We start from the raw sequence: 22,348 nt of genomic DNA on the forward strand, positions 1-22,348 counted from the left end.
TACAGTTCTGTATATTCTTGCCACCTCTTCTTAATATCTTCGGCTTCTGTTAGGTCCATACCATTTCTGTCCTTTATCGAGCCCATATTTGCATGAAATGTTCCCTTGGTATCTCTAATTTTTCTTGAAGAGATCTCTAGTCTTTCCCATTCTGTTGTTTTCCTCTATTTCTTTGCACTGATTGCTGAGGAAGAGTTTCTTATCTCTCCTTGCTATTCTTTGGAACTCTGCATTCAGATGCTTATATCTTTCCTTTTCTCCTTTGCTTTTCGCTTCTCTTCTTTTCACAGCCATTTGTAAGGCCTCCTCAGTCAGCCATTTTGCTTTTTTGCATTTCTTTTCCATGGGGATGGTCTTGATCCCTGTCTCCTGTACAATGTCACGAACCTCCGTCCATAGTTCATCAGGCACAAATACGAGCTTTAAACTTTAATCAAATATATTATGCCACTGGCATAAAGATAAAATTTCCCCCTTCTATATGTGCCTTCAGTTCAGTTCAGTCACTCAGTCGTGTCCGACTCTTTGCGACCCCATGAATCGCAGCACACCAGGCCTCCCTGTCCATCACCAACTCCTGGAGTTCACTCAAACTCACATCCACTGAGTCGGTGATGCCATCCAGCCATCTCATCCTCTGTTGTCCCTTCTTCTCCTTCCCCCAATCCCTCCCAGCATCAGAGTCTTTTCCAATGAGTCAACTCTGCATGAGGTGGCCAAAGTACTGGAGTTTCAGCTTTAGCATCATTCCTTCCAAAGAAATCCCAGGACTGATCTCCTTTAGGATGGACTGGTTGGGTCTCCTTGCAGTCCAAGGGACTTCTCCAACACCACAGTTCAAAAGCATCAAATCTTCGGCGCTCAGCTTTCTTCACAGTCCAACTCTCACATCCATACATGACCACGGGAAAAACCATAGCCTTGACTAGACGTGCCTTGGTGGCTTTCAAACTTTTGGAGTGTGATCCATAATAATCTTAGTATGTGTGTGTGTGTGTGTATGTGAAGTGAAGTCACTCAGTCGTGTCCAACTCTTTGCAACCCCATGGGCTGTAGCCTACCAGGCTCCTCTGTCCATGGGATTTTCCAGGCAATAGTACTGGAGTGGATTGCCATTTCCTTCTCCAGGGGATCTTCCCCACCCAGGGATCAAACCCGGGTCTCTCGCATTGTAGACAGACGCTTTACCCTCTGAGCCACCAGGGAAGTCATGTGTGTGTATACACACACACATATATATATGTGTGTGTGTGTGTGTGTTTGTGTATGTACATATATAATATATACTACATTTATTGTATATGTGTATGTGGAAATAGATATTTCCACAAAACAATACATTTTAAACTATCTAACAGAGATATTGTCTGTTTGACTCTATTTTACTTAGAAAAAAATATTTGTGTCTGTGTTTTAAAAATGCATTTTAATGCCAGCTTATGCTAGAAGTTTGAAAGGTCCTTTTTTAGCTATGTTATCTAGCGTATTTTCTAGTTACAATTTCTTTTGTCCCCCTTAGCATCTCAAGATCCTTAAAAGTATACTGAAGTTAAAATAACCATAATTCTCTCCCTCTCCATCCACCTTATTCTCTTCCTCCCTCTCCCCTCCACCCCACACAAACACACACACGCACACACACACATAATAAGACTGAGGCAAATCAGTTGAGGTCCTATTCAAAGTACTTTTCACATAAGTTAAACTAGAATGTCAAGCATATTGTCCTGCTGATTTGTTTATAATAAAGTTTTTGGTTTTATGGTGTAACTAAGATAGAGATTAATATATACAGACTGAATATATGAATTACCAACTGAGAAATATGGTATCCAAGAAGGGAAATCTTGGATAACTTACACTCCTTCTAATTACTATAGGCACCTTGGGTATTAATAAGAAATTATAGGACATGAGTTTGGGTAAACTCCAGGAGCTGGTGATGGACAGGGAGGCCTGGCATGCTGCAGTTCATGGGGTCACAAAGAGTCGGACACGACTGAGCAACTGAACTGAACTGAACTGATATGACTTGATGTGTTCAAAGAAAATACTTGTTTGTAGAGAGAAATTAATTTTATCATTTATTATCTAGTCCATTTCTTTTGGGTGTATGTTTAAAGAATCACAATTGCTGTACCAAAGATTTTGCAACTGATGTCTCTTGGTCTATGAACACCAGATAATGAAATGAAGGGATAATTAAAGGAAGACTGTGGATACTAAGTCTTATGAATTAGTAAAGTTGGCTAAGACCCAGAAGCAAAAAATACAGAATTCATAATAAAGCACTACTCTGTCACACTCAAACTAGTACTTATGGACCTTTCAAAATAAATTAAAATGCAACTCCTAAACTCCTAAAAAATGTCAGAGTCAAGACTGAAATTTCAAACTTTCCAAAATCTCATGAGTCAAAAATTCTAATGGTCATTTCTGTATATACAGTTGCATCAAAAAGATAAAAGGATATCTTTTTGAAAAGCTGAAATCTGTACACAGGGTAATGTGTTCTAATGCAAACAGCTTTGAGGAATACATGTGTGTGTGTACATGTGCATGTGTACACACTTATACAGACCTAGAAGAAAAGAAAACAACTGAATACAATGAAAATTCAATATTATATATTACCTTCACTTTTTCATGCTACTGATATCTTGACACAAATATTTCCTGCTGTCTCTTTATGGAATAAAATTTACTCTGTGCCATTGAGGAAATCACGAAAGAAAAGAAATAATGAAGAAAATGTTTTCAACTGCATCTTTTTTTCATTACAAATTACTCTCAGCACCAAGATATCATCTGACATGAGAGGTATTTAAAAGTTTTGGTTAAGTCAATGAATTGCTATATGATTGATAGCCTCCTGTAGCAAATGCACACCAAACATAAACATTAAAAATTTTAAGTAATGTGGAAATATTTTAAAATATTTAAATGAATTAGTAAATATTTAATATTTTAAAAATCAATGTTAAAAAAAACATTAAAAGTAACCTTTCCTGAATTAATTAAATCATATTTTTACACACATTTTTATTTCTCACCTCTTCCTTTGTTTTTTTTGATATCACTCGGAGCCAGTCTCCAATCATACTCAGGACAGCAGCGAAGTAAGCAAGCCCTACAAGGATCCAAAACCACACGACAGGCTTATAGAAGTCTAGGTACTCAATATCTGATCCACCTGTGAGACAAAAACAAAGCAGAACAGAATGACTTCATATTATAGAAACAATCCACATAGATTCCTGCTGAAGTTATTAACCACGTGTTGGCCTTCAGAACACAGAAATCTTATCAGTTGATCCATGTTGTCTACTTCACAAGAATTCCTATTTTCATGCCTGTAATCCTTGTCTATTTTTCAAGAACCATTCAAATTAATTCATTTTTAATTGAAGTATAGTTGATGCTGAAGCTGAAACTCCAATACTTTGGCCACCTGATGTGAATAACTGACTCTTTGGAAAAGCCCTTGATGCTGGGAAAGATTGAAGGCGGGAGGAGAAAGGGACAACGGAGGGTAAGATAGTTGGCTGGCATCACCGACTCCATGGACATGAGTTTGAGCAAGCTCCAGGAGATGGTAATGGACAGGGAAGCCTGGCGTGCCGCAGTCCATGGGGTCAAAAAAGTTGGACATGACTGAGCAACTGAACTGACAGTTGATTTACAATATTATATTGGTTACAATATTATATTACATATAATAAGTTCTTAATAAGACCTTTCATTACTTCTTCAGGTAATAATGACTTTTCCTTGTTCCATGTTTCTTTTTGTTTATTATAATGAATCTCAACTAGTCTAGCACTTAATTATTATGTGTATCAGTTTCTCCTTCCACCGCTCTTGCAATAGGGAACAGAGTTGACACTTTTTTTTAGCATGCATTTAGCTTAGTATTTTTATCCTATTTCCCATCAATTCGTGCTAACCAATCAGTACATGCAAACCAATCAATTCAAAGACAACCAGGACAGAAATTAGTTCTGATTTTAAAATCATCAATACAATGGATTGATAACAAATGCCAGTGACAATATTTTGGCGGGTCTAATTTGAATAAGTAGCAATTTTCAGATGATACTGCCATTCATTATTATCTGAAGTTTCAAGGGAATTCCCATGTTTGTCATAAATTTAAATCCCTCACTCTCAAGAAAAAAAAAATTGGCAATGGAGTTCTTCTGCTTCAGTCTTTGTTACTTTTCCATTTATTTGGTGCAATAATTGCACCTATGAGAATCTGAATACGTTTCAATGTATCCCAAGTTCAGCACATATTAATAGGGCTCTTATTAAATTTCAAACTTAATAATGTTTAAAACTTAATGTTTCAAAACAGTTATACTTTTCACAGGAGAGGGAAGCAGTCTCTCTCTTGAGAAATTAATAATTTAGACGAGAAAGCCTCACACAGACAACTGATCACAATGTGACATATCAAAGGATGGCAAAAAAGAATTAAAAAGGACTGTGACAGGACACAGAAGAAATTATTTTTACTTCTGGAAGGGCGAAGATGAGAAGACAGAAGGTGAGTCAAACAATGAGGATCAAAACAGAAAAAAACTTAGTGTGAAAACATTTGATATAGCCAAAGGACTAGGATTTCCCCTGTGGTTCAGAGGTTTAGAACCCGCATTCCAATGCAGAGGACATAGGTCCAATCCCTGGTTGGGGACTTGAGATCCCACATGCCGCGGGGTCCCTAAGCCCACATGCCTCAACAGAGAAGTGAGCCTGGTGCAGCTACTGAGCACTCATGCTCCAGAGCTTGTGCTGGAGCAACAAGAGAAGCCCACGTGTGGCAACTCAAGGAAGCCCTTACACAGCAACAAAGACTCAGTACAGACCCCAAAGGTGCTGCTAGTATCAGCTAAAGCTACATTTGGAAGGCCATCAAGAGAATAGACAGGTAGAAGAGAGGAATCTAGGGGGAAAAAAAAAAAAAAAAAAGCACTGCTTTGCTCTTAAAGCAGTGGGGAGTAGGTAAAGGTTTTTAGGCAGATTGGTGTTTGACTTACATGTGCATAAAGATCTAGGGGCAGCGAGGGAAGGTTTGACAGGGAAGCCCGGTGAGAAACTTTGTTCTGGGCTAGCTAAGGAAAGACTGAGGCAGAGTCAGACTGTGATGGAAAGAAAAGACATTGGAGGCAGAATCGTCAGGGACTGATGACTACTTAGTTGGTGTGGTAAGTGAAAGGAAGGGCTCCAGGATGAACGGAGACCATAGACCCTCATTGGGTGGATGGTACCAGCAATTCAAGAGGAAACACAGGAGAAGGAACAGGGATAATAAAAGGAAAAGTCATTCAAACTGGGGCAAAATGATCTTGAAGTGCTTGAGGTGCCAACAGGCAAGACAAGCAGCAGGATCCTCAAATACAAATCTAACACTTAACAGGGCAGAGCTTCCCTGGTGGCTCAGACAGTTAAGAATCTGCCTGCCATGCAGGAGACACTGGTTCGATCCCTGGGTCAGGGAAGGTCCCCTGGAGAAGGGAACGGCCACCCACTCCAGTATCCTTGCCTGGAGAATCCCATGGACTGAGGAGCCTGGTGGGTTACACCCCATGGGGTCACAAAGAGCAACTTAGCGCACACACAACAGGGAAGACCAGGCAATGATTTTAGAATCAAAAGCATAGAGACTGGGGATGTTTAAACAGGGGTTGTGGTCATAATTAAAAAACTCAACCTGTATATCCAGAAGAAAAGCTAATAAACAGCCACTATACATTAAAAATCAAATATAAAAATTTGAATATAACATACTCTCTATAACTTAGACTGTGAGTTACCCACAATGACATTTTCAAATATTAAAGGGTCAGAGTAAAAAGAGAACTTTTTTCCATCAGGCAAATAATAGGAACAGATAAAAGTTCAGCCTTTGTTGGGGACAAAGAAAAAATTTCAAGGTTCAGTCTATAAAGTCAGTAATATTTACCTTCAAAATATTGTAAAAAATTTACCTTGTGCAACATGTTTAAAAATATCATTTCTGGGAAGGACTATAAAGGCTAAATGCATCTTGGGATGGTTAAGACTTGGCCCACGGGGGATGCAGGGCTACAGATTCACAGAAGCGACTTAGGAAATGTGTGTGGAAATCTGTTACATGATAGGCTCACTAGTGAATTCCATTTTTTAAATGTTTCCATTTCAAAGAAACCAAAATGACATTTTTTTCCCAAGTACTTTCTCTTTCAAAACCAGAAAGTCCTCATCCAAATAGTTGTGACTCACTTAACACATAAGTTCACCAAAATGTTGATTTTAGAAGTTAGTTCATGCTCAAGATGACTTTTTATAAGTTTTCTTTCTTATAAACAGGATGTCACAGTTTGAAAAGAGTAAATTAACTTAATCACTAAAAGGTCTATATTTGGGTAAAATGTTCATCCCACAAGCTTTAGTGGATTCTAAGCCGGGGGTAGTGTGGGCTGGGGGATGTTTTTTCACTCTTAATTGCTACTCTTAAGATGAAATACTGGCAGTCAAGTGATCCAGGGAGAGCTAATGTATATACAAGTATTATCCAATACTCACAAAACCTTTTCACTTTCTGATATCTAAGATTTATGAATTAACTTCCACAGTATTCGATCTATTGGATTCAAGAATCTTAGCCAAATCTTAAAAATCTATAATCAAGATAACTTGCTGAAAAAGTTATTTTTTTTAATTAGGAAATATTTTTAAAATGTAATTATAAGCATTAATTTTAGTCCAGCACATTCAAGAAATCTGAACATGGGTCTCTTGCTAGCTAGTGGGAACCTAGTGCATAGTGCAGGGAGCTCAGCTCAGTGACCTAAATGGGACGGGAGAGGGGAGGACAGAGAGAGAGGGGATATACGTATACATGTAGCTGACTGACGTTTCTGTACAGCAGAAACTAGCACATTGAAAAGCAACTCTAACCCTCCCTCCCCAAAAAAACCACCTAGGGTAGTCTCTCTGTCCTGGCATAGTCCCTGCCTATTTGGCCCCTACTCCCGTCTCCATTCCACCACTCCATTGTTTCTTTTCTTTCTTGCCCAGACTCCTGAGACATGGCCTGTGGGCTGCTACAACCCACTCTTCCCTCTTCATCTGGCACCTCACTGCCATTTTCTTTGTTGCCACTGAAAATATGCACACAAGTCCGTTCCATTTTAAGAGCTTTCTGGCTAATCATTACAGGAGAGCAGACCGATGGTAATAAAAATAGCGAAGAGGGGTGGAGGTACCAAGCTTTTAGGAATCTTATAAACTTTTTAAAATAGTTAAAATAAGCCTCTTTCTGACTCTCACATGATGGCCTCTTTTAGATGGTGTCATTTTTGTCTGGAATTATTCTCCTTGCCACTTCAATAAGGAAATCACCAGAGCCTAATAAAGCTCCTCAAGCCCAGAAAGTTTCAATTTCAGTCTGGCATTATTCCTAGGAGCCCATTCTCTCCTAAGATGAGCTTCCCAAACATTGTCCCACAACAATCCCTTTCTTACCTGGTTCCAGCATTAACGAAGCCCTTTCCTATCTGGTACCAAAGAGTTGTTGGTTGAGGTTCTTATTTTGGCCTTGTAGTCCTAGATAACCCAGTCCTAGCTAATACGCTCACTGCGGCTGATTTACAAAATATTCAAACTCTGATGGAGAGAGGGGAGTGAGAGCTAAGACTTACTGATGGTCTACCTCAATGAAGTCATGCCGTACTAAAGCCCTGAGTAGGAAGGTATTATGGGGCGTTGTATTTCCACTCCTCATGAAAGTGAAAGTGTTAGTTGCTCATTTGTGTCCAGGTCTTTGCAAGTCCATGGACTGTAGCCCATGATTCTTCTGTCCATGGAATTCTCCAGGCAAGACTACTGGAGTGGGAAGCCACTTTCTCCTCCAGGGGAATCTTCCAGACCCAGGGATTGAACCCGGATCTCCTTCATTGCAGGCAGATTCTTTACTGTCTGAGTCCCTGGGGAAGCCCTTCCTACTCCTCCTATTTCCACTGATTTAGCACAAGATTCCATTTTTTTTTTTAGCACAAGATTCTTAATAAGACCAATTGGTCATTCAGCCTCAAGGCATATCTCCAGATGTCTTTATCAGTAGTTAAGCTGATGTTTCAAGTGCCATAATTCTTACAGTCTGTTCAGAACTCAAGGATGGAAGATTTGTATTGGGTTCCTAAAATCCTAATAGTAAGTATCCCCATTTTCCAACAGACAAGCCATACTCTCAGTAGGGTAGGTATAAGAACAGTTGTCAGGTCACACAGCAAAGGGGACAGCAGAGCTAGAATCACACTCAGGCTTGTCTGGCTTCAGAACATAGGCTCCTGTCATTGAACCAGGGTGTCTATTGTCACCTGTGATCTGTTACTGTCCTTCCCATCATTCCCATTCAGTTACTGTCCTTCCCATTTTCCCACCTTCTTTTTTTCATCCATACGTATGGCAGACACTTAGCTAGGGCTGGAGATGCTACGTCAAACAAGGTGCTTCTTTTTCCCTCAAGGTTCTTACCTAGAAACCAGGTGGGTCTGAGGTCAGCACCATTTTACTAGGAGCTTCTTGTCTTATGTCCCCATTCCAACAGTTTCCAAAAGTTGGTCCTGTTCTGCTCTATGACACTTGAATGTACATTGCCCCCTCTCCCTTAAATTTAATTTTCTTTCTTTGGATGATGCTGAGTCACAGAATATTTACAAATAAGGATTTAAAGAATGATTTAGGCATTATGGATCAAACTCCATGTTTCTCCTCAGCTTTTCTAAAATAATATATATATTATAGAATATAGATAAAGCATACAACTTTGTTTTAAAGAAAATAAAGGTCATGTTTTACATGGGTCTGTATTTTAATATAGATATCAAATATGGATTTCAGTATTTTTGGTACATTTGACTTTCTTTTTATTAATGAAAGCTGCATGGTAGTCCACTCCAGTACTCTTGCCTGGAGACCCCCACAGACAGAGGAGCCTGGCGGGTTATAGTCCATGGGGTCGCAAAGAGTTGGACATGATTGAAATGACTTAGCATAACACACATGCATGCTGTCTCTTAATATGAAGGGGCAAAAACTTATTTTCTGCTTTAGTATATTTTTCTTTATTATAGTAAAGCAATTTAATTTAATAAAGTATTTTCTTAATGCAGCAAGAATTAAGAGGCTCTTTCAATAATGCTGTAAATTATGTTTTCTTTTTTACAAATGAAAATATGACTTCAGTATTAAACAACAGCTCACCCACTATATCAAACTTTCCCTATGCTATCAAGTTAAAAAAAAACACAAGACCAGAAAAGGTAACTAAATCTCTCTAGCATTTGAACCTATATATGGGGATTCTCAATTTCAGCACTCAAGAAGTTGTCCATTTCCTGGTAGGTACTTGGTCTAAGACAAGAGAAACTCCCATCAGAAAAACAGCAGTCTCATGATTATAAAGAAAGACAAATCAACACATTGTCTTACTCACCTTTATAACGATGGAAATCTATAGGATATAGGATGTACATTATTGTTACATCTACAAATTATCTTTAAGTCTATATATTAATATACAGTAATTTGCAGTCTTTTTCCTTAAACTTAGTACAATTTACTGCCTAACTCACTGAGAATTAACTGTCAATCATTAAAGGTCTTCCTTGTCATTTTCTCCCACGTGTTCTAAAATTCTTCTATATATCCATTTTGAATCCTAGAAGTTAAATAACTCCTTGGTTTGTCCACAGTCCTTAACTTCTGAACTGTTGGGTCTAATCCCATTTAGTTAATTACACACGTAGCTCTCAGTTTTCTGATGAGTTGAGTTCTCTGAGAGTCACCAGCTGATTCAGGGGGTGACCAGATGTCTTGCAGAATTTTTCCATTTTAACACACAGAACTATCAAGAAGAGAAAATGATTTCCTATTGAATTGTTATTCCTGGATTTCAAACATTATGTCCCATAGGAACAAGACTAGTGCAATCATTACCACTAAGTGCTAAGCACAGTTATCTAATATACAATACGTGCTCACTAAACATCAGAATGGATGCACATGTGACTGATGGCTATAAGGCATCTCCCTAACAGTCATGTAAGCCCTCTCTTTTCAATCAGAGAAATTTTTCAGAGCCATTGTGGTGGTGCTGAAGAACTGACTATTCTTCAGCTGACCTCACTTCTGATCAGATATTTTCCTTGTCATTTGCTAAATTCCTGGCAAATCTCTGCTCAGTGATCAACCCAGTAACAGCAATTTTTAATACCTGGCCTTTGAATAGTTGCAAAACTTTTAGACCACATCAGTAACTATTTTCTCGAAGTTGTCTATTAGGACAAACTGTTTGGAACAAAAGATGCTTGTCATGGTTTTTCAATGGAGATTTAGATGTTTTCATGAAAAAATCGTCTTCCATTAAGCAAGCTCTGAGCACTCCACTAAATGAGTCATGTTTTTGGTTATAAGAGAAAGCAATGGCTTGGTTACAAAAAACTGCATTTCCAATGACGACTTTGAAAACATAATTCCAAGAAAACTTAACATGAGATAAACAAATATGTTTTTTTTCCCAAGTCAAAAAATATGAAGACAAAAGATTCAAAAACTGTGAAAATCTATAAAGTTTTGAAAGGGTAAATCCCCTGGAAGGCCAGTTTACCTGCTTTAATTTCCCAATTTTTTTTTTTTTTTCTATTTAGAGAAGCATATGGCGTTAAGCCTAAAGCCTGATTAACCCAGTAAGTACTCAAAACTACATGTGAGACAAAAAAAGTTTCATTATTCAACTAAATATACTAAATTTCACTGATCAAAATTCCAAGAATATATATTTGGATGGCAAAGTAAATTTATGCTCAGAACAAAAATGTGTTTTCATAATATCAACCATAAGGGTTTCTTAGAATACATCTAAACTTTTGGTTAAAATTTTTGGTTTTTATTAGAAAAGTAGCTAATGTGAGGACATTGCTTTGTGAAATTATGTATTGGTATCTGGCTTTTACTCAATCATATTATCTCTCATGAACTAACCTGGCTTAAAAAAGAGTGTTGCTGAAGACTTCTGGCACGGTGGGCTACAGTCCATGGGGTTGCAAAAGAATCAGACAAGGCTTAAGAGACTACACAAGGACAAAAAGACTTCTTTGGGCAACGTCTATCAGTTCATAGAAATGCACTTCTTGGTTTCCATGACTTACTCTAGTCCTAACAGTATATATTAAAAAGGACACTAACTTTGAAAAATAATGTTAAATTATGTTAAATTAGGTAATTATTTGACTTCACTTCTGAAGAATCATCAACTAATTTTTTACTGATATATAACTGATGTACATTTCATTAGTTTAAGGTATATAATATAGTGGTTCAACATTTATATATACAGATATATATATAAATGAGATGATCATGACAATAGGTCTAGTTACTGTCACTAAAGTTACTACAATATTAGTTAATATACTCCCTATTCTGTAACTTATTTATTGTATTATTTATTTTATAACTGGAGGTTTGTGCCTCTTAATCAGCTTCACCTATTTTGCCCATCCCCCAACCCATAGTGATTTTTTAAAATGATGGATTCAGACAAGTTTTAGAAGCAAGCCTAAATAAGTAGAGCTCAATCTTTCACACATTTCTATATAATTAATATAACTTCTTAGATTTTAATGAGATCTAACTCTCAGCCTATTAGGCAAGCATGATTTAATCATTTATCAGTTCAGACTTCTCATCAAATGAGAAATAACATGACAAAAGTTAAGAAATAAAACATAGGAAACCAAGAGTAAGCTGTCAAATATAATTTTTACCAGTCTTCCCTGGTGGTTTAGACAGTAAAGAATCTGCCTGCAATATAGGAGACCTGGGTTTGATCCCTGGATCAGGAAGATTTCCCTGGAGAAGGAAATGGAAACCCACTCCAATATTCTTGCCTGGAGAATTCCAAGGACAGAGGAGCCTGCCGCAAAGAGTCAGACACGACTGAGTGAGTAACACTTAACTTACCTCTACAAATTTGACTACAAATTATTATAGAAATTGTTAAAATCAAGTAAATGATACTTTGCTAAATAATGTACTTTCTCTTTTTATCTTTTAGGAAGAGTCACTCTGTGAACTACAGGTAGCGACAGAGGGTCTGTTTATTCATATGTATAATAAAAGTGCTGCAATGGCCTGTGGCTCCCAGGTCTTTTTTAGCTCTAGAATATTGAGCATTAGTAAAAGAACAAAAAAGGCCATCAGGAAGGAGTAAACACAAATTACTAAGGCAACCAATCAGCCAGTAAGACACATTCTTCCATAAATATAAATGTAAGATTGACATTTGCTGGGCGAGTTCTTCCTGAAGAAAAACCATTAAATGTTGTATTCTTATGTTCAGTCAATACACAGAGAAAGTTGACCTCTGAAACATATTAGTCTTTACTAGTAGTTGCTAAATGCTTCTGATACAGTATAGCCAACAGGGAAAAGGATTGGTGGGTGCAAATGTAAATTTAAATTTATTTATGAATTAGAAATATATTATGCCCTAATAGATTATATCATGAACATTATGACATACACAAAACGAAAAGTAAGCAGCCATAAAAAGGAAAGAAATTGTGCCATTTCCAGAGAGGCAGACAGACATGGATATTAATATGAAATTATGTAGAATCTAGAAAAATGGTGTAGATGATCTTATTAGCAAGGAAGAAATAGAGACACTGATGTAGAGAACAAATACATGGATACAAAGTGGGGAAAGGAGGGAGTGGGATGAATTGGGAGACTGGGATTGACATATACACAGTAGTATAAAACAGACAAGAAATGAGAACAGACTGTAGAGTACAGGGAATTCTACTCCTGCACTGTGGTGCCCTAACTGGGAAGGAAATACAGGGAAGAGGGGATAGATGTATACCTATGGCTGCTTCACTTTGCTGTACAGCAGAAACTACCACAACATCGCAAAGCAGCTATCTTTGTATAGCATTAGTCACTCAGTTGTGTCCAACTCTTTGCGATCCCATAGACTGTAGCCCGCCAGGCTCCTCTGTCCATGCAATTCTCCAGGCAAGAATGCTGACATGGGTAGCCATTCCCTTCATCAGGGGATCTTCCTGACCCAGGGATCAAACTCAATCTCCTGCATTGCAGGCAGATTTTTTTTTTTTACCATCTGAGCAACCAGGGAAGTCCAAAGGTAGTTATACTACAAATTAAAAAAAAAAAAGAATCATAGGACCATAGCAACATAATAGATCTAAAGCCAAAAAATAAAAAATAAAATAAAAAGTAAGAAATGACATTTAAAAATACAAAGCAACAGGGGTTGACCTGTTTTCTTCCCATGGCAAAATGTCCAGCTGCATGTATTTTCATGCTCACTCCCTGAGGATGAGCATTCTGCTTCAGAGTTGTCTGAACTACCACATCACATCATCTCTTGCTGCTTTTGAGATGCTTCTAATATTTACACCAATGTTACAACCTGTATCCTAAACATTTAGATATCACATTCCAAAATTTACTCCTTTTACTTTAATAACACCATGGTTTGAAGTGTATGTTTTTAAACTTGTCTTCAAAGAAGTCCAGTACAAAAATATAATTGAATTCTAATCCCATTTGGAGTAGCACTTGCAGACTTGAGAAAGGCATCAGACAGTGGGTGTCTATTAAGAGAAGTACATCTCTGTTTTCTTTGGAGATTTATAGCCTAATAGAAAGATGAGACGGTTCAAGTTTGAGCAATGGTGCTTGCTTTTTCCTGGCAAAAATATCAAAATTAAGTGAGAATCCTATCTGTAGAGACATCTAACAGCAAGAGGAAAGGCTCTAAAAAGTAAATAACTGATGTTTCCCAGATGGGGTTGCCGCTTTAACTTAGTGGCTAATTTTACTTGTCACAAGGTACCCAGAAGGAAAGACTATTTTTATGTATTCTACTTAACTATAGCAGTTATTTTCCAAGATGCTTTAAAAAACTCACATTTTTTTCCCCAAAGACTCTTGCGAAGGGCACACATTTCCTAGGCAGCTTTTGCCACATCTTTCCCCGTGTCCACCATTTCAATCCAAAAATGCTCCCCGGGCACACAGATCTAGGATGTAGAGACTACAGGACTAGGAATAGGTTCTACAGTTTCACAAAGACCAAAACAGGTACCAAATACGTAAATTAAGGAGACAGAGATTAGTCAACAAAAGTAGTGTCCATTCTGCTTCTCTAATTTTCTCAGCATTTGTCACTTCAAACACATTAAATTCCTTTGCAAGTTGTTTGCAAAGCGTATTTCTACCACATTCCAGAGGAATAGTGAAATTAAAATAATGGGCTTAAAGAGGGATATAATAAAATAAAACCTTAGTAATAATAACAATGTTTCTTAGACTATATCTAATGCCATGCAAATATTCTGTTCCCCTGTTCCCCTCCAATACTGTGACCATGACTCTGTATTCAGGGTTCCCACTGATATACAAGATGTTTTCAGATAGCTGAGAGAAGCTACTAAAAGACTAACACAATCCAGCCAGTTTCAGAGCGTTGGTCTCCTAAGGGAAATTAAAAACTAACTTTTTTCATCTTCTACAAAACCATAAAGTAAAAATATTTGTTTGCCTTTTTTTTTAAGCTGGTTTATACTGTGGTCACAAATATAACACTGTTTTAGGATTCCACCCACATTTTTATTTATAATTTTTGTTTTTTTTAGAGAGTCTCAGACTATGAGGTTCACGCTGGACTGACACTTATTTAAAATCACATGTGCACCATATTGTATCATTGAAATTTGCTAAGATAAAAGAACTTAGAAGTTCTCACTAAAACAAATAAATAAATGAGATGTGCATGCTTAGCTGCTTAGTCGTGACGGACTCTTTGTAATCCTTAGCACTGTGGGGAAGGCTCCTCTATCCATGGGATTCTCCAGGCAAGAATACTGGAGTGGGTTGCTATTTCCTTTTCCAAGGGATCTTCATGACCCAGGGACTGAATCTGCATCTCCTGTGTCTCCTGCACTCAGGCAGATTCTTTACCTGCTGACCCACTGGGGAAGCCTAGAGTGAGGTGAGGAATGTATTAATCAATTGGATTCTTTCACAATGTATAATATATGTATATGAAAACACCACGACGTGCACTTTAAATATCTTACGATTTTATCGGTCAATTGTACCTCAATAAAGCTGAAAAATAAATACATTAATAAATAGACACAACTATGTATTACCATAAAACATCAAAAATTAAATAGGATACAATAACGTGCAATACAAGGCTGTTGGCTTGAAAATGGAAGACTTGTCACCTAATACCTATATATTCCACAGGTACTATAAGACCTCTGGTTAATTACACATAATTTAATTATAATTAAATATAATCACTAATTATATTTACAGAATAGTACAATAGCCTGGGCTTCCCAGGTTGCACTAGCGGTAAAGAATCTGCCCGCCAAAACAGGAGACGCAAGAGACATGAGTTTGATCCCTGGATTGGGAAGATGCCCTGGAGGAGGGCATGGCAACCCACTCCAGTATTCTTGCCTGGAGAATCCCATGGACAGAGGAGCCTGGTGGGCTACAGTCTACTGGGTCTCAAAGAGTTGGACACGACTGAAGTGACAGCACTCACGTGCAATAGCCTAAGATTAACATAGCACAAGTATAATTGTTTTTTTTAATTGGGGTACAATTGCTTTACAATGTTGTATTAAATTATGCTATACAATAAAGTGAACCAGCTACACACACACACACACACACACACACACACACATACACACACACACACACCCTTCCTCTTGGACCTCCCTCCTACCCCCTCCCCATCCCATCCCATTCCACTCATCTAGGTCAACAGACAGCACAGAGCTGAGCCCCCTGTGCTATATAGCAGCTTCCCACTAGCTATCTGTTTTGCACATGGCACTGCACACATGCCAATTCCAATCTCCCAATTCATCCCACACCACCCTCTGTGTCCACACACCCATTCCCTACGTCTGCATCTCTTTTCTTGCCTTGCAAATAGGTTCATCTGTACCATTTTTCTATATTCCACATATATGCATTAATACACGATATTTGTTTTGCTTGTTCTGACTTAACTTCACTCTGCCTGACACCCCTACATCTCACTTTCTGCTACATTAAAGCTCTTTCCATTTCTACTTAAGCTAACTATATCTATGATGTTAATGAAAGGTAGAAAAATGGTTATTTTAGGACAAAAGCTTGTTGTCCAATATAGAGCTACAAATGTCTGAGATTCTCCTCTCTGCTGCCGTTGCTGCTGCTGCTAAGTCACTTCAGTCGTGTCCGACTCTATGCGACCCCATAGACGGCAGCCCACCAGGCTCTGCCATCCCTGGGATTCTCCAGGCAAGAACACTGGAGTGGGTTGCCATTTCCTTCTCCAATGCATGAAGGTGAAAAATAAAAGTGAAGTCTCTCAGTCGTGTCCGACTCTTAGCGACCCCATGGACTGCAGCCTACCAGGCTCCTCCGTCCATGGGATTTTCCAGGCAAGAGTGCTGGAGTGGGGTGCCATTGCCTTCTCCCATTCTCTCTACATTTTGCTAATTAGAAAACAAAAAGATCTCCACCCTTTCCCATCCAGCACAGAGAGGTGAATGTACTGTTTTTGACCAAAAGCAAATCTTTGCTTGTAGAAACATCCCCATATTCAAAGATATTATACATTCCCCAGAAAGAAGGGTTTTGCCAAGTTAAACTATAATTAACAAATAATAAAAACAGATGCCTTCTCTGAAATTTTTATAAAGCTACACAACATATTTTCTTTTCATATTTAAGTAAGAAGTTTGAGTCAAAAAGAAGAAGAGTAAACAACTCGAAAGCATAAACCCTCCTAAAATTAAATTAGGCTACTTAGTTTATTCTGGGAAGTTTACTAGCACATTCCTACCATAATGGTTATGAACATGTTTTTCTAACACTTCAAGCTTATTTTTTTAAAGAAAAATTTAGATTTTTTAGGAGCTGGTCAAAATGATGCATGACAGAGAATTACTACATTACTTTTATCACCATTACTACAATTTATTTAATACTGGAGTTAGAACAATAATGTGTGTGTGTGCTCAGTCGTGTCTGACTCTTTTCGACTCCATAGACCATAGCCCACCAGGCTCCTCTGTCCATGGTATTCTCCAGGCAAGAATACTGGAGTGGGTTGCCATTTCCTCCTCCAGAGGATCTTCCCAACCCAGGGATCAAACCCGCATATCCCAAGTCTCCTACACTGGTAGGTGGATTCTTCACCGCTGAGCACTGCGGCAGCCCCTGAACAGTAACAATAATGAGATAATGTAATAGGAAAAGAGAGATGAAACGATATAAGATCTAAGAGATAAAACAATAAAGCAAACAGCAACAGAAATAACATACATAGAAAAAGGAAACATGTCTTAAAATCATGAATTTTAAAACATGGATAAACTGCTAAAAAGATTAAAAACATTGATATTAGAACTGAAAATTAGAGGAGATAAATATCTTAGAGAAAAGAAGGTTTTAAGTAGCTCAGCACATCTTCCAAAGTTTGAAGTGTTTCTAAAACTAAAATATGAGAGTGACATTACCAAGATGGTGACTAGCTTGTTCCTGGCTTCGCTCCCTCCTCACAAGGAGAGAAACTAAAAACTATTCAAGGACAAGACACCACCGAGAGAATCCTAGGACATGGGAGTGGGGCTGAAGCACCCTGGGACCCCAGACACCCAGGCAGAGTGCATTAGAAGAATGGATGTTATCGGAACCGACTGTGGTGATCACTTCATTGCATGATCTATGTAAATCAAACCATCCTGCTGTTACCGCTTGGACATACCCAGTGATGTATGTCAATTATTTCTCAAGAAAGCTGGGAGGAAAAACTAAGATATGGAAAGGCCTAGTAAAAAGAGCAAAGATAATTTAAACTTGAATTCTTGTACCACTAAAAAAATAAATAAGAGGCAGATAAGTGGTTTCTGAAATTAGAGTGGTACTATAACACTCTGAGCAGACAGTAATTTAAATTTCTTTTATAGAATGAAAAATAAATATTCAACTGTACCCTTTTGCGGACCTTCACTGTCAGGGAATGATCTTTTTTTTTTTTTTGGCTCTGTCACTGTTATGGATGAAACTCTGTTTTCAAAAAACACGTGTTGAAGTCCCAACCTTGGCACTTTGAAACATGAGCTTATTTGGAAATAAGGCCCTTGGCAGATACAATTAGCTATGATGAATTCATACTGGAGTAGAGCAGTTTTTAATCCGATGTGACTGGTGTCTTTATAAGAAGAGGGAAATTTGGTCACAGCAACGGGGGCACAGGGAGAACATGATACGAGGACGAGAGCAGAAATGAAGAGACGCCCTACCACCCGAGGACCAGCAGGGACTGATGCTCTCCGCCTCCAGAAGCTGGGGAAAGGAAGGGAGGGTTCTACCAGTCCCAGAGGGACTCTGCCCCTGCTGGCACTCTGATTTTGAACTTCTACAAGAGAATGAATGTCTTTTGTTTAAAGGCACCCAGTTTGTGGTACTTTCTTATGACACCCCTGGGAAATGGAGGCAGTCACTGTGTTGTCTGCAAACCCAAGAGAAAAAGTTTAACGAAAGCAGAAGGGTTAGGAGAGCAGTGTATCTCCAAAATCTTACCTGCGACGTAGTCGCCAAAGCCAATGGTGGTTAAGGTGATAACCACAAAATAAATGGCGTCCAGGGCACTCCAGCCTTCTATGTGCTTGAATATGATCGCAGGCAGAGCGACGAAGAGCACGCAGCCAAACAGAATAAAGATGATTGTGGAGATGATTCGTATCTTGGTTTGACTAACATTCCACTTCTAGGGATGAGAGAGTGAGAGAGAGGTGGGGGGAGACAGATACTGAGAGAGAGAAATTGACTGAGATCGATGATTGATGGACCTGCAAAGTTAACCTATATATACTGTTTAAATTATTTTTTATCGGTGTGTAGTTGCGTTACAACGTTATGTTAGTTTTTACTGTAGAACAAAGTGAATCAGCTATATATATATACATACACACACGTGTGCACACACACAGACACACATACACACACACATACCGCTTGTTTTTTGTATTTCCTTCACATTTAGGTCATCACAGAGCTCTGAGGAGAGTTCCCAGAGTGATACGGTAGGTTCTCATTAGATATCTATTTTATGCATATAACCTATACGCACTGTTAACAGCAAATTAGCAAATGAGAATGGTATTCTATTCTTTTATAACTAATTTTCAATTATCTTTATGTAAATACATTAGGTATAATATGAATAACTGAAAATAACCAATGCTAATAATGATGCTACTTTACTTTTATATAGCTTTGCAACAGGCAAAATAGTTTCTAAAGTACAAAACATTTGCTCAGAGAACAAAATTTCCGATTTACATCATTCTTTGTTTACCTGAACTACTTTTGAAATATTTCTATTCTACAAGCAAACAACTGATTTCGGGCCAAACACAACCTAGAAATACATGAAAATTGAGAAAACTGAAGCATAAATTAAATATCGACTGTTGATAATTGATAAAATCATTAATTTCATGGAGACTTTTCCCCTCTCCCACTACATTTTCCTATCGTTGTTCAACTGATTAAAGCGAAATACTAGCAGACTTAAAGTCCACAGTTGATTCCCATGTGAACTAGACAAACCATCTCCCTGTTCTACGACCTTAAGCGGTACAACGAAATACACAAGACATGATACGTAGACAATGAGAATTCTTCAACACTTCTAAGCTAGAGCTGCCCTCAGAGGACCCACAGTGTCTCACCTCTAAATTTAATATGAAACATGTGCACACATGCATGCATGGCAGGTCGTTTCAGTCGTGTCTGACTCTCTGCAGTCCTATGGACTGTAGCCCGCCAGGCTGCTCTGTCCCTGGCATTCTCCAGGCAAGAATACTGGAGTGGGCTGCATGCCCTCCTCTAGGGGATCTTCCCAAACCAGGGATCAAACCCACATCCCCTGTGGCTCCTACATTGCAGGCATATTTTTTATACCGCTGAGCCACGAGGAAAGCCCCAATATGAAATATATCTAATGTTAAAACTGGAATTATAATTTCAATTGAAAACCAAACACTCAGTGATTTATTTCATCAATAGTTAAATACTCGAACTTTTTATGAAAAGATGAAACATTATTGAATAATAAATAAAACGTAAAGTAGTGACAGAAGTAACAAATCATCTATAATCTGATTCTCTAACACAATTATTTTCTTCGTTCATAATTTTCAAGAATAAAAGCTTGTCATCATGGTATTATTACTATTTTTCACTTAAAATTCTAAGAGCATTTTCATTTTATTTATTTTTTCTACTGAATATCATACGCCCATGAACATCTTCATATTTTTGGTCCTACTAAATTGTATACCTTAGTTAAATTTCTATCAGCAACATTATTAAAATAAGTTATAAGATCCCCTTTATCATGTTTGCTATGTATTATTCAATCCTTCAGCAAAGGGCTAAGGTTTACTAGCTATGTTAAGCTTTCACTTAGAATATCTCTAAATCTCAGAGTAATGCCTCATCATCAGTACTATCATTCATATAAACGGCAAAATGGAGATTTAAGGGTAACATAACTAGCTTAAGTGAATATAGCTAGGATACAATCCATTTGGAATTTGAGCCCAGGACTGTCAGATTTCTACTTTTCCTCTGTATATTTCGCTTTTTCTCATTCATTAACGTATTCGTTCAGAGAAGTATAAAAACAACTATACAGCGAGTTATTTGCAAAAAGCGGCTCATGTAAATTGTTATACAAAGCCCAATAACTTACATCTCACTATATCTGAGGTAAACAGAAAAGTTATAATATTTTTGAAAAATGAGACAATTAACATATGCAGTTAAATGGCTATCATACTCACAATAAATGTATCTTCCACTTTTGCAATTCCTTTTCCAAATATGGTCCCTAGTTGATCTCCAACTCCAGCCAACAGAAAGCCAAAGAGGGGAATTCCCAGTAAGGCATAGATGATACAGAATATTTTCCCCCCTTCTGTGCGTGGTGAGATGTTTCCAAATCCTAAAAATACAAAGAAGAAGAAGAATTCAGTTGTTTAGAAATGAGTAATAGTTTAAAACATATGACCTCAAACTTGATTCAAAAATTTCCAAATATTATAAAATATCAGTCCTAGATTTCAACTAATTAAGAATCCCTTTATACCACATAAGCTTTTAATGTAAAATCTTCTGATAAACAAGCACTCTAACAATCTCCAAAGTATAGCTAATGTTCCAATCAAGCTAGATGATGAAAACTGAGGGAGTAACACGCACAATAAAGTCAATGTTTTCATTCAATTTACTTCTACCTCCCTGTGCTGCCAATGCTGTGACTACAAAGCTTTTGCTGCCATTTATTAAGTGTGTATTGCCTTAAGAGTATTCAAATATGCTTAAATTATTAAACATCTAATAACAACTTAAAAAATTTTTTTTGATTCAAGCATCTACCAAAAAGCAATAAATGAAAACTTAAAATTATCAAGCCCGTGAATTACAAATTGGCACTTGCCACCTACATTTACAAGGATTAAATCATGTGCAGCTGTTACTGCTGATTTTCAAAATCCCCTGCTAGGAGTTCAGAGTAGAGAACAGAAATGAGGTGCCCTGTGCTCTGGGGAAATCTGGCAGAACAGGTCTGTATATAGTTAGACATTTCCAGGAGCCAATTTTATGAGCCAAATTTTTGTATCTTTTCATGTCTAGAAAAGCACTAAAATCCTTAAATCTTTCATGGTGATGACTACTCCTTGTGACTAGCAGACACCTTCTGCAAAGAAATAAATAATGTGCTTAACTGCATATACTCCCCCTTCACCAAAATCACATATATACTGACCTTCCCCCCTACCTCTTTGGAGCAGCTTCTGAGAGCTATCTGAAAGGCTGTCTCTCAGGCTATCATCTCATTTGCCCCCAAATAAAAACTTGCAACTCTTATGTTGTGCATTATTTTTAGTCGACAAATCTTTATTTTTTAAGCCTCCAGTTCAAAAGCTGCCTTACTACTTCTCAGACCCTCTTACAGCTTGGAGAATATGATGCAAGCTGTCTACGCATTTAACTCATTTACCTTCCCATGCATTTACCTTGCATCTGCTCTTGTCTACTAATGCTTTGGAATGCTGAGCATCAGGGCAATATATACAAAGATCCATCCAGGGCATGTGTGAAAAAGTCCCAGAAGTCTTGTATCAAGGTAATTTGAAGAAGGAAAGGCCATCACAAAAGTTAGGTAGAATGTTTAACCTGG

The 22,348-nt window shown here is 37.8% G+C and overlaps 1 protein-coding gene across 5 annotated transcripts in view; it reads right to left on the bottom strand.

Moving 5' to 3' along the window:
- KCNK2 (potassium two pore domain channel subfamily K member 2) overlaps positions 1 to 22,348 on the bottom strand; it is a 248,124-nt gene that overhangs the window by 47,058 nt on the left and 178,718 nt on the right. For all 5 annotated transcript variants that reach the window (XM_070768586.1, XM_070768585.1, XM_019976926.2 and 2 more), the window contains exons 4-6: positions 20,949 to 21,109; positions 18,679 to 18,865; positions 3,054 to 3,193 (exon numbers count right to left, since the gene is read on the bottom strand). In XM_070768586.1, the coding sequence (XP_070624687.1) occupies positions 3,054 to 3,193; positions 18,679 to 18,865; positions 20,949 to 21,109 (488 nt within the window). The remainder of the gene's footprint in view (positions 1 to 3,053; positions 3,194 to 18,678; positions 18,866 to 20,948; positions 21,110 to 22,348) is intronic.

Source organism: Bos indicus, chromosome 16, assembly GCF_029378745.1.
Source record: "Bos indicus isolate NIAB-ARS_2022 breed Sahiwal x Tharparkar chromosome 16, NIAB-ARS_B.indTharparkar_mat_pri_1.0, whole genome shotgun sequence".
In the NCBI taxonomy this organism is placed as follows: Eukaryota; Metazoa; Chordata; class Mammalia; order Artiodactyla; family Bovidae; genus Bos; species Bos indicus.